This window comes from Onychomys torridus, chromosome 6, assembly GCF_903995425.1.
Source record: "Onychomys torridus chromosome 6, mOncTor1.1, whole genome shotgun sequence".
NCBI classification, from domain to species: domain Eukaryota; kingdom Metazoa; phylum Chordata; class Mammalia; order Rodentia; family Cricetidae; genus Onychomys; species Onychomys torridus.
In genome coordinates this window covers 77,369,075-77,384,873 of record NC_050448.1, presented here as the reverse complement: position 1 = coordinate 77,384,873, position 15,799 = coordinate 77,369,075, and the positions used below count along the sequence as shown (strand labels likewise).

The 15,799-nt window shown below is 34.3% G+C and overlaps 1 protein-coding gene across 3 annotated transcripts in view; it reads left to right on the top strand.

The window, feature by feature from the left end:
• Sycp1 (synaptonemal complex protein 1) overlaps nucleotides 1-15,352 on the top strand; it is a 103,025-nt gene extending 87,673 nt beyond the window's left edge. For all 3 annotated transcript variants that reach the window (XM_036191298.1, XM_036191300.1, XM_036191299.1), the window contains 5 exons: nucleotides 299-346; nucleotides 5,364-5,543; nucleotides 11,193-11,336; nucleotides 15,036-15,119; nucleotides 15,215-15,352. In XM_036191298.1, coding sequence (XP_036047191.1) covers nucleotides 299-346; nucleotides 5,364-5,543; nucleotides 11,193-11,336; nucleotides 15,036-15,119; nucleotides 15,215-15,352 — 594 coding nt within the window. The remainder of the gene's footprint in view (nucleotides 1-298; nucleotides 347-5,363; nucleotides 5,544-11,192; nucleotides 11,337-15,035; nucleotides 15,120-15,214) is intronic.
• The last annotated feature ends 447 nt before the right edge of the window (nucleotides 15,353-15,799 follow it).

Here is a 15,799-nt window from a genome sequence, read left to right as displayed (position 1 = left end):
ATAATTTGGATTTCTTCGTCACTCTTTGTTTAGTTACTTGTCTATAGCCCTTACCTTGTCGTTTTGTCCATCTACTTCTTTTTACAAGTCAGAAAGTTGAGATTCAGAATTTTAACTTAATAGTGAATGCACAGACATGCAAGAGAGAGGGAATAGAATCAAAAGATAAATTCAAATAACAACTCTATAGAAGTGAGTTTTATTCTTTAATAGTTATTAGAAAATATTTTGACAAGTTTGTTTTAATTCTATTAATAGAAGTGATTGTTATATATAATTTGCTATTTATTTTTAATAGGAAAAACTAAAACTGGCAAAAGAAAACAGAGCTATTCTCAAAGACAAGGTAAGAGGTTTTTTTTGTTTTGTTTTGTTTTTGTTTTTGTTGGTTTTTTTTTTTTTTTCTGAGACAGGGTTTCTCTGTGTAACAGCCCTGACTGTCCTGGAACTACCTCTGTGGACCAGGCTGGCCTTGAACTTACAGAGATCCACCTGCCTCTGCCTCTCTAGTGCTAGGATTAAAGGCGTGTGCCACCACCACCCAGCAAGGTAAGAGTTTTATGTATTTCTGTTTTCATAATAACCAATTTATTTTCAATCCAGTTTGAAACTAGGCCTTGCATGTGTTAGGCAAATGTTCTGCTAATGGGGTATGTCTCAGCACAAACCCATTTTTTAAACATTTATTTAGAAATAATTCTTGTTGCTCACAAGTAGGAAAATAACTTAAATAATGTCATACAATTTCATTTTCAAAATTATTTCTTGGCATATTAACTTAAAGGTATTAGCTAAAATTTTAAAACATTTGTCATTTTGTTTTGGAGATTTAGAGATGGCTTCAATATAATTCTTTAAAAACTTTTAATTATATTTATTCATTGTGTGTATGTTTGAGTGTGTGTGAGTGTGTGTGGGGGTTGTGTGTATGTGTACATGCCACAGTACCTATGTGGAGGTCAGAGGATAACTTGTGGGAGTTGATTCTCCTTCCATCATGTGTGTCCTTTTGATGGGATGAAAGCTGGCAGGTTATTTTCTGAGCCATCTCGCCATACACACAAAAAACAGTAAAATAAAATAAATAATATAATAAGAATAAAAATTATATTAGTAGAGCTCCCTACAGTGGAAGGAAGTTCCAGTGTGGGGAAGAAGAGTTAATCCAGAGCCTCTAACTTAATCAGTTTTGGGGTTAAATTCTTATTTACTTTATAATGATGCTGTCTTCTAACTGACGTTGATATGATTATAGTTACATTGAAGTGAGAAACAGAGTACTCTGGGAATAACATCTGTCTTAGGCATAGATGGTGCCATAGCTTTGTGACCTTGGAGCTAAAGAAAGAGAAGTAGTGAATCTGTTTGAGAATACTTAGTGTTTTATTTTCCCAGAGTCTGACCAGATGCTTGAAAAGATTAACATTGAAGAAATTATCATCATAATAAAATAAATCAGCAGTGCACGATCTGATAAAGATAAAAAATATTTAATCACTGATATTCTTTTATAAATATAGAAAATTCATATAATTAAATTATATATTACATGTTTTTCTAGAGATATGCTGATTCATGTTTAATTCTATAATATATACTTAATTATAGCTGTTATCAGATAGATTAGTAAGTGCTATATCTTTTATCTGGGGAGTCTACATGTTATGTGTGTTGCAAAAATTTTAAAAATTATAAGAATTGAAGAAATTTAACTAGGCCTTTAGGAATTATACTTTTTCTAACCATGGTAGAATATCATAGATCTAATATAATCATTACATTGAGTAAATGTTTCTGATTTTGTGTAAGTTAAATTCTTTGTGCCTTAATTTTCTCATTAAGAATATTAAGACATTATTTTATCTCATCTCTAAAGGGATTATTTTACCTACATCTTCAGTTTGTTAGGATTAAGTGAGATCGTATTTATTAACTATTTAAAATAATCTTTGGCATAGAGTAAATGACATATAAGGTAAAAGTAAAACAGAGAGAATCAGTGTGTTCTGCATCATTTGAAATTAATCAGAAAAATTATGGTGTTTACAGAAATACATATTTTTGTGATTATTTCCATTATTGTGAAGAAAGATGTATTCTCCAAGGGATGTGTGTATTAAAGTCAGGGTTGTCTTTTCTTTTAGGCTGTAGGATAAATGGCAGTTCCCTGACATGGCCACTAGGTGGTGGAACAGTGACTTTAAATTGCCACTCTGAGATCTAGTTGGGGAAGATTTGCCCTGGAAAGCTCCAGTCTGGAGATTCTAAGTATTTCCTCTGATGCATTCAATCCAGAGAGCAGAAAAAAAAAAAAAAAAAAAAAAAAAAAACCATGAATTTTCAGTTACAGCATAGAAACATGTATGAAAAGGATACAGAAATGCAATTAAAAAAAGGTGTCAGACCTTTACTTCTGCATTTGGGAGGCTAAGATTGCTGCAAGTTCAAAGACAACTTGCTATACATAGGAGTTCCAGACAAATTCTCAAAAAAAAGTTCAGATAAATGAAAAATTACTACTTGCTGGAAAAATGGTTATGAAGTGATAGATTATTAGCATGAGGCAATAACTGAATCATTTTTATTTAGTAGCTTGATTTTCTAGATAAGCAAATTTAATCCTGGGGATGTGCTTGTAAACACCTGGCAAGACAGTAATATACACAGAGAAGAGACTATTATATGCTCATACTTTAATGTTTTTTTTTAAAGATTTATTTATTATGTATACAGCATGTATGACTGCTGGCCAGAAGAGAGCACCAGATCTCATTACAGATGGTTGTGAACCACCATGTGGGTGCTGGGAATTGAACTCAGGACCTCTGGAAGAACAGTCAGTGCTCTCAACCTTCGAGCCATCTCTCCAGCCCCAATGTTTTTTTAATACTACCTGTAATCACTTAAATTTTAACTTTTATTTTTATTTAACATAATTTCCTTATTGATTCTTTGGAAATTTCATATCGTGTACCCCAATTCTGCTCACCTCCCAGTACCTTCATATCTGCCCCTCATCCTTGCAGCATCCTCCCAAAAGAAAATTTTTTAAAAAAATTAAAAAATTCAGGGGTTGGGGTTTAGCTCAGTGGCAGAGCGCTTGGGCCCTGGGTTCGGTCCTCAGCTCTGAAAAAAAAAAATTAAAAAATTCAAACCAAATCAACTAACTAGCCAACCAACTAAAAACCTCAAAAATAACAACAAAACAAAACAAACAAAAAACCTCTTCCCTCCTCTGTCTTTCCTGCCTCTTCAATACCTCTTCATTTGTGCTTAGTGGTGTTAGGAGCCTTGGTATGTCACATAGTGTACTCTTTTGTCCAATCAGTTTTACTTGGAAAATGTTCATTTCAGTGAGTCATTGGTTTGCCTCAAAGCCTCTGGTTTCTGGTATACCATCATCACTGAATCCTCACTGAAACTCCTCTGGAATATACTGTGGCTGCCCTGAGTCATGGAGATCCTGTAGGTATTCTTCCACAGGACTAGTCCCTTCATGAGCTCTAGCGTGTCCTAGATGTAGATGTTAGGGTGGTCTAACCCAAGGCCAGGCTATGGATGGGCCTGGGTGGTAACTGAGCTGGTCAGTCCAGGCCACTGGGACCTTCACCTCAGGTGAGGGGCAGAGCCAATTCTTTATGCCCATGCCATCAGGGCCAGTTCTCCCTCTTCTGTGGTGAGGGGTGGGTCCATCTCTCCTGAATGTGGGGGCCAGTTCTCTTGCTGCAGTGTCCAGGGCCAGCTTTCTCAGGGCCAGTGAAGGGCAGGGATGGCTCAGCATGAACCTCTGATTTCATTATGCATGGTTCCTATGGCCACTTGTGGTAACATGGACCATAGACATCAACACAGCTGTGGTAGGACCATAGACCCAGACATGGTCCTCAGCAGCATTTGGGTCTGAGGTATTGCCCAAGGTGTCAGTGCAGACTACTCAAATGGGCACAGCCCAAGCAGCAGTGTGCAGTGTGGCCCTCGGACACTAACATGGCCCCAGGTGGTGGCCCAGACCCTGGGCATCCGCATGGCCTTTGATAGTAACAGGAACCTCGGACATCAACACAGACCCTGGCTACAGTAGGGCCACAGACCCAGACATGGCCCTTAGCTGCAGCTCTGGCCTGGTCATCACCATGTTACTGGGTAGGAGCACAGGCCACTCAGATCTGTATGACCCCACCTTTATTTTTTGTGTGTATTCATTGATGTCTTCATTCATGTCTGTGCAACTATGTGCTTGCAGTTCCTGAGAAGGCCAGAAGAGGGTGTCAGCTCCCCTGTGACTGGCATTAAAACTGGTTGTGAGCTACCATATGGGTACTAGGAATGGAACAGGGGTACTCTGGAAGAACATTCAGTGCTCTTAATCACTGAGCAAACTCTCCAACCTTTTGCAATCACTTTTTTTTTTTTTTTTTTTGCCTGAGCTGAGGACCGAACCCAGGGCCTTGCACTTGCTAGGCAAGCACTCTACCACTGAGCTAAATCCCCAACCCCTGCAATCACTTTTTAATTATGTTCCTTATACCACTTAGTTTAAAACTCATTCTTCTATTTCAAATACCAAATTTTTGAAATATTGTACATTAGTCCTCTGTGTGTGTATGTGGTGTGCACATTTGCATATCTGTGTGTATTTCATTCTGTCAATTGAGTGTTTTCCATAATTGTATTCATGGAGATGATAATGACCAAAGAAAGAGATAAAATAGAATATATTGTACTTGGAATTCATATAATATTTCTACTAAAGCAATTACTACTACCTTTGAGGGCTTAGGATGTAACTCAGTCATAGGGGACTCTGTGTAAGACTCTAGGTTTGATCTCAGTGTACACACACACACACACACACACACACACACACACACACTCTCTCTCTCTCTCTCTCTCTCTCTCTCTCTCTCTCTCTCTCTTTCTCTCTCTCTCCCTCTTCCCCTCCATCTCCCTCTCTGTCTGTCTTTCTTGTGTGTGTGTGTGTGTGTGTGTGTGTGTGTGTGTGTGTGTGTGTGTGTATTTTGCTAGGAAATTTTTATCTTTTATATGTTATTTATAGAATGTGTATGGAAAGAAATTACTAGCAATTTACCATGTGAATTGCTAAAGGAAGCTGTATACAAAGGTAGAGTTGAAAAAAAATCATTCAGTTGAAATAATGGCAAAGTATTTAGAGTAAATTTGTAACATACTCTCAAAATTGGAGCAAATGACTAATTTTTTCAGTTTTTTTTTCTGAAAATAAAAGATGAATGAGACTGCAAAGCTAAAGTATTTTGGAGTTTGAAGCCAACATGGGCTTCATAATGTGACATTATTTGAAGAGGACAAACTAATATGGTTTTATTCACTTTTGTCCAATGTAGAAAGTACAGGCATCTTTACTGGAATCACCTGAAGCCACTTGTCGGAAATTTCATTCTAAAACAACTCCTTTACAAAGTGTATCTCGGATTTCCTCATCAATGGATAGTGGCAAATCCAAAGATAATAGAGATTGTCTGCAGACATCTGCTAAAAACATTTTATCTGCAACAGTTGTTAAGGTTGGTTGATATATTTACAAGATAATAGTATTTTTTTAATAAAAAAGGTTTTGGTATTATATGCCATCGATTATACACATAATAAAACTACTTTTTGGATTTTTTTCTTCTTCTTTCTCTCTCCCTCCTTCCCTCCCTCCAAAAATCATTTTTCTCTCATTTGTCCAAACTAAATGGCATCTTGGGCAGATTCCATAACTTGCTGTTTGTTTACCATTGCAAAGTCTTGGATGTGAGAGGTCTGGTTCTGATTTGACATTTTACAAGATTTACTACCTACATTACTATTTGTTCTACATCATTTTTCTACCTTTTATTTAGCAGTCATCTTGGAGTAATTGTCATTAGCAAGATGACTCAATTTTAGCTGCCTTCTACATGTTTCTTTATTTGGGTTTTGTGAGACAGGGTCTCTCTTTGTAGTCTTGGCTGGCCTTGAATTCACTGAGATTCTCCTGCCTCTGAATCTGCCTTTGAAATGCTGGGAATGAAAGCATTTTCCACCACACTTGGCCACATATTTATTTAATCTGCAAGGAAATCATACAACCTTGCCACACTAAGTGTAAGGTAGAATTTTGTTCTTATAACCCCTCTTTTATATGCAATTCAATTCTTAATATTCCTTTCCTCTACATAGCCAGACACAAGGATAGCTAAATAGATTTGTTACCTGGGTTCATAACGTATTAGAAAATGAGACACTCCTCTTCCACTGTTGAAAACTAGTCTTTACAAAGACACTTCATTTGCATGTTGAGGTGAACCTGTTTCCACTCTTTTAAATTGAAAATTTGTGTCTTATTTTCTGTTTCCTGGAAATAAATGGGAATAAGTATTTGCTAATCATAGGGCCAGTTCTTTCACTCTTTTTTTTTTTTTTTTTTTTTTTGGTTTTTCAAGACAGGGTTTCCCTGTGTAGCTTTGCGCCTTTCCTGGAACTCACTTGGTAGCCCAGGCTGGCCTTGAATTCACAGAGATCCGTCTGGCTCTGCCTCCCAAGTGCTGGGATTAAAGGCGTGCGCCACCACCACCCGGCCAGTTCTTTGACTTTTAAATAAGACTCAGAGATGGATTTGGCCTCAAATATATTTCATATTCTTTATCATACGAGTTTTGTGTTCTTGTTGACCATTCCAGCAATCAAGAAAAAAATTCTGAGTCCTAATCTGATAAATACTCACAAATATTATTCAACTTTTGAAGATTAGTCAACTTTAGTTCTAGTGTTCTTTCTGTTGTTGTGATAAAGTCCATTATGGAGGGAAGTCAGGGTAGGAACTCAAGGCAGGAACTAAAGCAGAGGCCATGGAAGAATGCTGATTACTGGTTTGCATATCCTGTTTCTTATACAGCTCAGGCCCAGCTACCCATGGTGGACTGAGCTTTCTTACATCAACCAAGAAATTGCTCCACAGACTTGCCTATAGTCCAGTCTTATGGAGGAATTTTCTCAATTGAGGTACCCTCTTTCTAGATGACTCACTCTTGTGTCAAGTTGGCAACTAACTAGCCAGTATAACTATATAGCTTAGAAAAACTTTTATATTAAAACATTCATAACAACATTGTTAAGAATGTGAAACAATATTAAAGAATAACTTCACTTTAAAAACTTAATTGAAGTATTTCTAAGGAAAAATTACAGATCTTAATTTTTCACCTTAAATTAAACCAAACACAACTTTACAACCAAGACTCAGATTAAAATAGAGTTTTACTGTTATTTCAGAAAAGCTCCAATCACTAGTCCTTCTTCCAAGATTAATTATTAATCTCAACTCCTCATGTAGCACATACTCTTTTTATCTGGATTTCTTTTATTGAATATTATGTTTATTAGATTCACCTATGCTGTAGCTTAAGGTTATAGACCATTTTTGATTGTGTTACAGTTTTTGATCAGTTGTGTTAATAATAAATATTTAGATAGTTTTCAGGGTAGACTTTTATAAAAAGTATAAAAGTTCTAGCAACTGGTATACACTTTAGTTATGTATGTACAAAGGAGTGAAATTGCTAGATTGTACAGATATTTGTTTTGTTTTGTTTTGTTTTTTGGCCAGAGCTGAGGACCGAACCCAGGGCAAGCGCTCTACCACTGAGCTAAATCGCCAACCCATGTATTTTTTTTTTTTTTTGAGATATGTGTATTTTAATATATACTGACACTCGTTTTTTTTTTTTCTTTCTTTCTTTCTCTGTGTAGCTTTGCGCCTTTTCTGGAACTCACTGTAGCCCAGGCTGGCCTTGAACTCACAGAGATTCCCATGCCTCTGTCTCCTGAGTACTGGGATTAAAGGCTTGTGCCACCATTGCCTGGTGCCAGTCATTTTTTAAATAATTAAGTCAATTTAAAGAATTCACATTATACCTAGAATCAATGAATATTCTAATGGCACTATATTCTTAGCCTTTTCATTTCAGTCATTCTAGTGGGTGTGGTTATCCGGTTTATTTTTTTAAAATAAATAACTGCAATTGATTTTGTATTTTCAGAAACTTCCTAAGGTAATATATAGAAATTCTGTATCTGTGGTTCCCCACACCATGACACATATGTAAAAACCAAAAAAGCTTACATTAGTATATTACTTACTAACTAAATTTGAGCTTTTACATGGATTTTATAGTTTTTTCATCTTTTTCTATTTAAGATACAAGAAATTACCAATTGTATTAAATTGTCATATAGCTTTATTCTTTGCCATTTTTTTTGAGACAGAGTTTTATACTGTAGCTAAGACTAGCCTGGTACAGATATATAACCTGTGCTGGTCTTAAATTCCTGAGTGCTGGGGGTATAGTTATGAGCCATCGTGCCTGGATTCTTGATCTTAATTTTTAATGGAGGCATTTGTAACTACAGTTTTTTCTCCAAGCATTGATTTTACTATATACTATAGATTTTGTCATATATTGGTTTTCAAAGTTCCGTTAACTCTTCTTTTTTTTAATTTTAATTTTTGGTTTTATGGGACAGGGTTTCTCTGTATAGCCCTGGCTGTCCTGGGACTTGCTCAATTGACCAGATTAACCTCAAACTCAAATCTGCCTGCCTCTGCTTCCTGAGTGCTGGTATTGAAGGTGTGTGCCACCATGCCTGGCTCTTGTAACTCTTCTTAACTCATTAGGTATTTATTAATGTGCTATGATTTTCCCTAATATACATTTGATTGCTTTATAGAATCTTTAAAACATTGTGTTTCCTTAGTGTCTGTTTAGTTGTTCTACTAATTAGTAAAAGTAGGGTTCTGAATTCATTGTTTTTCTTGGTTGTTTGTTCATATATTTTGGGAGTCTGCTTGTCTGCTTATAACATACTTTGATAGACTGAAATCTTAAAATGCCATTCCTTATCACATTTTGTTCAATAAGAATTAGCTATTTCAAACCTACTTTCTTTAATATGATTCATCAATTTCTGCCTTTTACTGTTAATCTCTATTAGACCTAAAGTTTGTCTTATAATCGCTATCTTTTCCACATAATTTAGTCTTTGTCCTTTGATTAGGTGATATACATTGAAATAGAATTGAATTAGATGGTAGAATGTTCTTCCATCATTTTGTTGCTTACGCTAAATCTTACATCTTTTTTTTTCTTGTATAAGTAGATACTTTTTAGAGTGAAATCTTTTTTGGTTTTTTTGAGACAGGGTTTCTCTGTGTAGCTTTGCACCTTTCCTGGAACTCACTCTGTAGCCCAGACTGGCCTCGAACTCACAGAGATCCACCTGGCTCTGCCTCTTGAATGCTGGGATTAAAGGCATGGTCCACCACTGCCCAGCTTAGAGTGAAATCTTAATTTTGAGGGTTGTTTTTTCTGTTTTTACAGTCATTGCTTGATGGTACATTGGCAATTATAACACCCTAAGTTAAAATTATTTAATTAGAATTAGTATTAATATAATTTCAACAGTGTTGAAAACATTTGCTTTCTTATAGGTTTAGTCCCTTTCTTCTCTTTTATTGTGTCATTTTTTATTTTAGGTAAACCATGTGTTGAAATATTTTAGGCATTATATTTCATTACAATTGTTACTTACGTATTTGTGTTTAAAATCAGATAGGAGTCGAAATAAGTTACAAATAGAATTTTATACTCTGTTTTTTGTGTCTTATGCATTTGTCTTCATCCCAGTACCTTGAATTTCTTCTTGGGGATTTGAAGCTAACATTCTTTTATTTTATAGTGAAGGGTCTCACTTTAGTATTTCTTGAATGAAAATTCTATGAGTGAAGTTCTTTATCTAGATATTATGTATTTTACCATACTATATTATATATTAGTTATTAATACATTGCATTAATAGTTATCTATTAAGTTCTCTTTCATTTGTGAAGGATACTGTTACTGGTGTTTGGGGTCTGGGCCAGATGTTTCCAGGTTCTTAGCCTCTTATACAGAGAATTTAAAATAAGTTCTCATACAGATTTATAAAACAAACAAGGTAATCTTATTTGGAGAAAAGTGATCTTGTAAGTTATAGAGGGATACATTGTCACGACTGACAGTGGGCTACATGAGTGTAAGTAGTCCAGAGTTCAATTATTGTCAAGGTTACTCCCCCACGTAATTATTTAATGAGTGTAAATTATTTCATGGATTTTTTTTTTAACAAGCATCATTTCATCCTGACGAAAACAGTTCATTTAACAATTAGCAAAACACCATGTCAAAAATATTGTAAGGCTTACGTAAAGTATATATAATATTGCATTGTCTATGTATGGGAATATTATGAAGTATACTGGATGAGCCATGTTAAATTGGGTTATTTTAGCTTTGACACTTCATAGTGATCTATCTAGCAAATTAGGTGTGTACCATGATACGTGTAGTTGTAAGTTTTCTCTGGCTCCCATGGCGCCATGGTCTCACAGCCACTTTAAAAATAATCATTCAGAGACTTATATTATTTTCAAAGTATATGGCCTAATGGCTCAAGCTTCTTGCTAGCTATCTCTTATATCTTAAATTAACCCAGTTCTACAAATCTATTCTTTGTCTCGTGGCTTGTGGCTTACTGGTACTTTACATCTTGCTTTTTATGGCAGCAGGTTGCAGCATCTCCTCTGCTCTGCCTTTCTCCTTCCTCTCTCTCTAGTTGGAATGTCCTGACTAACCTTATTCTGCCTCACCATTGGCCAAACAGCTTTATTTATCAACCAATCAGAGCAACACATATTCACAGCATACAGAATGACATCACCCATCAGTTATGTATGTCTTTATGTTCATCTGTAAAAAACTGATGATAGTGTTGAATTAATGATTTGGGTCAAATTGCATCTTTCTCCTAAGTGTTTGCTTATTTCAAGTTTTGCTTCCTCTGGCAGTTCTTCCAAAGTCAACCAACCAGTAGTAGTAGAGTCTATACATAAGCAACTTTACAACTTTTGAATTATCAATAAAATACTTTATCAGAAGATTAACTTTTAGAAAACTTTAAGAACATTATTTACACTAATGAACATTTTCACAGTTTGAAAAAAATACAAGTTATCACTGATGACCATTTTTCTACTAGAACTTCTCCCTGTCTCATATTCTACATGGACACATAAAAAACCCCTTGGGGGGATTAGGATGATAGGTCTATTCTACCACATTAAGCATTATTAATGGTTTTTTATTTTTGCACAGGAATATACAGTGAAGACACCAACTAAAATGAAAATACATCAAAGAGAAAACAAATATATACCCACTGGAAGAAGTAATAAAAAGAAAAAAACAGTCCTTGAATTTGATGTTAATTCAGATAGTTCAGAAACTACTGATCTCTTGGTAAAAATATTATTAAGAATCAGCATTTTTACTTGCTCGTATCATTATTTGTGTTATTATTTGATATAAATGTGTAGCGTATGTACATAGTTATTTACAATTGTGATAATGAAATGTAACACAACTGTCACAACATAGTCATGTTTTCACACCATTTTACAGAAATTAATGTTCAGTTTTCCTCTAAATTTTTGAAAACATGATACTTAAAAGCATACTATCTCATATAATTGGCATGTGGGATGACTAATCATTATTGTCTTATTTTCCAGAGAAATATTAGGAAATTTTTCTACATTTAAAAATAAAAATGATAAAAACAAAACCAAACAAACAAAAAAATAAAAAACCCATAAAAGTGGTATTAATATTTTAATAGCTTCAGAGCCAAATCTGTTATTAAGGGTCTTATCTCTTTTTTTTGCATATTTGTTGCTTTATTTTATACCACTACTGATTAACATTTATATTACAGTATTGATTGACAACTGTAACATCCTGTCACTCTGAAGGGGTAATGTTGTAAGGATAGCATTTTTAAGGAACCTAATTCTCCTACTGTTTTATACGAATGTTTATTCCAATTTAAACATAACAATACTTTCTTGTAGTTGAATTTTTTCTGTGTCCCACCTGACCCATGGTCAAGACAAATCTCTCTTACCTGCCAGTTCTGCAGCCACTTGGACCCAAGTAAACACGTAGAGGCTTATATTAATTAAAACTGCTCGGCCATTAGCTCAGGCCTACCACTGACTAGCTCTTACACTTAAACTCAGCCCATTTCTGTTCATCTATATGTCACCATGTTTTCCGTGGCTTCACCTGTGTGCCATTATATACTGCTCCCTGGACGGTGGGCTGGCGTCTCCTGACTCAGCCTTCCACTTCTCAGAATTCTCCTTGTCTGTTTATCCCACCTATAGTTCCTGCCTGGCTACTGGCCAATCAGCTTTTTATTTATCAACCAATCAGAGCAACACATATTCACAGCATACAGAACATCCCATAGCACCTCCCCTTTTCTGTCTAATCAAAAAGAAAGGGTTTAACTTTAACATAGTAAAATTACATATAACAAAACAGTAATCAAGCAAGAATTACAGTTATTATATCTAGTCTATTTGTATTTGGCGAAATTAAAGAAATTATTCTATCCTATATTTGTGAGTCTACAGTTTTATATCTGATTTATCATAACTAAGGAAAATTATAACTATCTAGTTTTCAACTACATCAAAGACCCCAGAAGGATATATTACCTAAGTAAACATGAAGAATATTGTAAGCAACTTCCAAAAATCTAGACTGACATACAGCTGAACATTGTAAGCAACTTCCAAAAATCTAGACTGACAGACAGCTGGCTGCCTGGACAGCCATCCAAAGTTCCTCTGCAAAGTTTGGGTATCCATCTTCAGCCCACAGGCCTAGAGTCTCTCAGTCCCTCCTCTCTGTGTCCTGTAGAATGTCTGGCAATTTCTTCTGTGAAGCAGGAACCTGAAGGACTATCTTGCCTTGCAAAGTTCAGTGGTCACCTTCCTATGGGTCCTGCATGTCCAGTTAACACAACATTTTGTCAAGCAGTCCAGGCAAGAACAGTTTCTTGCCCAAATGGCTGTTTTTGCCAAGAAGATAAATTCCACATGGAGTGTCTTTGATGCCCATCTTTCTCTTTGAAGTAAATCAGTTCTGCCAGGAGCAGACATTTCTCACTATCCAGAAAGTCTAAGTTTTTAAAACATTTTAAATTTGCCATATTCTGTAGGTCTTTGAAGTGTTTGAAGATTATTTATCTATCTGAAATATATCTATGTATACCTAGATAAATTAATATGACTATAAGTTTGACTATCATAGAGACTAATTATTAATCTGTATTTCTTAATTACCCATTACAATTTAAATGAGTTATATAAACATAATACCTTAAACAAGAGTAGAAATATATATACGGTATAACAAAATTAAACTTTAAATTTGTATCAATAACTAAAATCTATTGCAATGTAAAACATTTTTAAACAAGTTGTTGCTCTTTAAAAGTAGGTTCATTAATCTACCCTCTCACCCTATCATATCTATATTCTACATTTCTGTACCACTTTCTTAAAGGATGATAAAGGTTAAATAATAATGTAGAATAATTTAAGAGTACTACACTAAATTGAGCAATAAACCTTATTTATCTTAGCGACAAAATTCTAGTTAAAGTCTGTTGTTCCATTATTTCATTGAATTTCATTTCTATTTTCTTTTCTCCTTCCTTTTTCTCTTTTCTTTTTGAGACAGAATCTTTTTACATAGTTCTAGCTGTTTAGCTGTCCTTGAACTCACTGTGTGGATCAGGCTAGCCTTGAACTCACAAAGATCCACCTGCTTATGCCTTCTTGTTTAATTATTACCACATTGCCACTTAAAACTATAAGATATTTAAGGCTTTTTATTGCTTAGGAGCCTCTAATTTGTTGTTTTGGAATACTGAGTGGCTGAACATTAGAACCCTGTTATTGAAGTTAACATATGGAGTCCCTACTTGAGAATCCCATAGATAATGATTAACATCTCAGTAATTAAAATTGTGAACTAGAACCTATTTAAAACATTTTCCATGCATTAGTTGAATTATTATAACAATTTCATTCTATGAAAGTATAGGGAATGTTATTTTCATTTTACAGTTGAGGAAACTAAGCTACACAGTTCCTTTTATAAGATCATACAGTAAAGCATGAAGCCAAAATTTGAATATAGCTTGGTACCATAGCTATAGAGGTAATTGTAATAGCTTCCAGTGGAAATGTAGTCCAGATACATACAAATGTAATAAGAATAGCTAGAAATAGTCTGGACTTTGGAGATAAACATTCCAGTGTTTTAAACTCTGCTATATTTACAGATAGTTGTGATCTTCCATGTAAGTACATATAAATATAATAAGAATGGCTAGAAATAGCCTGGACTTTAGAGATAAACATTCCAGTGTTTTAATCTCTGCTATATTTCTAGCAGAGTGATTTTGGCCAATGTCTTAGCTATTGTGATACTAAAAATGACTTTAAATTACTCATTTTCATTTTTTAAAAGGACAGTTGTATGAGTAAGGTTATAGTTCAGTGGTAGTATTTGTCTAGTATTGGTGCCCTGGCCTTAATCCCCAGCACTGCAAAACTAGGCAAAATTAAAATAAATAAAATTATTGTTTGTAACCTTGAGAACATCATATAGTGGAATGTACCAGGAACCTTCCTGTATCCTAGGCAATAATTATGCTGGCAGAAATGAAATGAAATAACTGTTTTGGAATTCTAGAATATTATTTGATTTTCTGTATTTTCCAAAGGAAATAGTGAATTGATTTTTGGTCAAGTTTAGCCTTAAATGGTAGTGGCTAATGTTATACACCACATGACCCACAGACCTGTAGCAGACAGTCACATTTGTGTTGTGCACAATAAATTCTTTGCTTTCCAATCTCAGAGTGCAAATGTTAAAAGCTTTATTTTCCTTTTTTTTTTAAAAACTTCTTTTCTTCTCTCTCTTTCTCTCTCCCTCCCTCCCTCTCTCTCTTTTTTGCTGCCCCGTCTGTTTTCTATTTGCTCTACTTTTCATTCTCCTTATAAGTGTTATGTTGAGAAAATTTTAATAACACAATATTGATGATAACTGTAACATTGTATTTTTGTGTTTTTCTTCAAGAGCATGGTTTCGGAGGAAGAGACATCAAATAGGTTTTACAATAATTCACCAAATTCTCATCTATTGGTCAAAACACCAAAACAGGTAGCTTTTAAATTTTATTTCAGACAGCAAAATTTGAAAGCCAATTTCCTTTTTTAAAAATATTAAGATACCATTTTACTTTACTTTGTATTTAGACTCCTTTATCTCTATCAACTCCTGCATCCTCTGTGAAGTTTGGAAGTGTGAAAAAAATGAGAGAGGACCGTTGGTCGACAATTGCTAAAATTGATAGGAAAAGAAGACTAAAGGAAGCAGAAAAGTTATTTGCTTAATTTCATGAAATCAATATTGATTATAGAGACTAATAATATTGAATACTAACTTTTTTATTATTTCCCAGAGAACCAAACTTTACCCAGGAATTTAGACTTTAAAATTACTTGCATAGATAATTTGTGTTCATGTTACTATGTTTTTGGCTTAAATATAAAATTAAGTATATGTTATCTGAATTTTTAAATTATATTCAGATAATTACATTTTGTTGCTTTTTCTTGCAATATAAAAGTTCCAGGTTTTTTAACTTGAGCTTTTGACTATTAGAAATGCATTATTGAAATTTATAATTTATTCTTTGCTATTAAAATATTTTTGATGCAAATAAGTGTTTCTCATTGATTCTTTGAGGGTCTTTGATGATTATAATTTTGAGAGAAGGGAATGATAAATAATGTTTTTCAGGTAAAATGAAATTGATGGGAGATCATTAGTAATTTTTC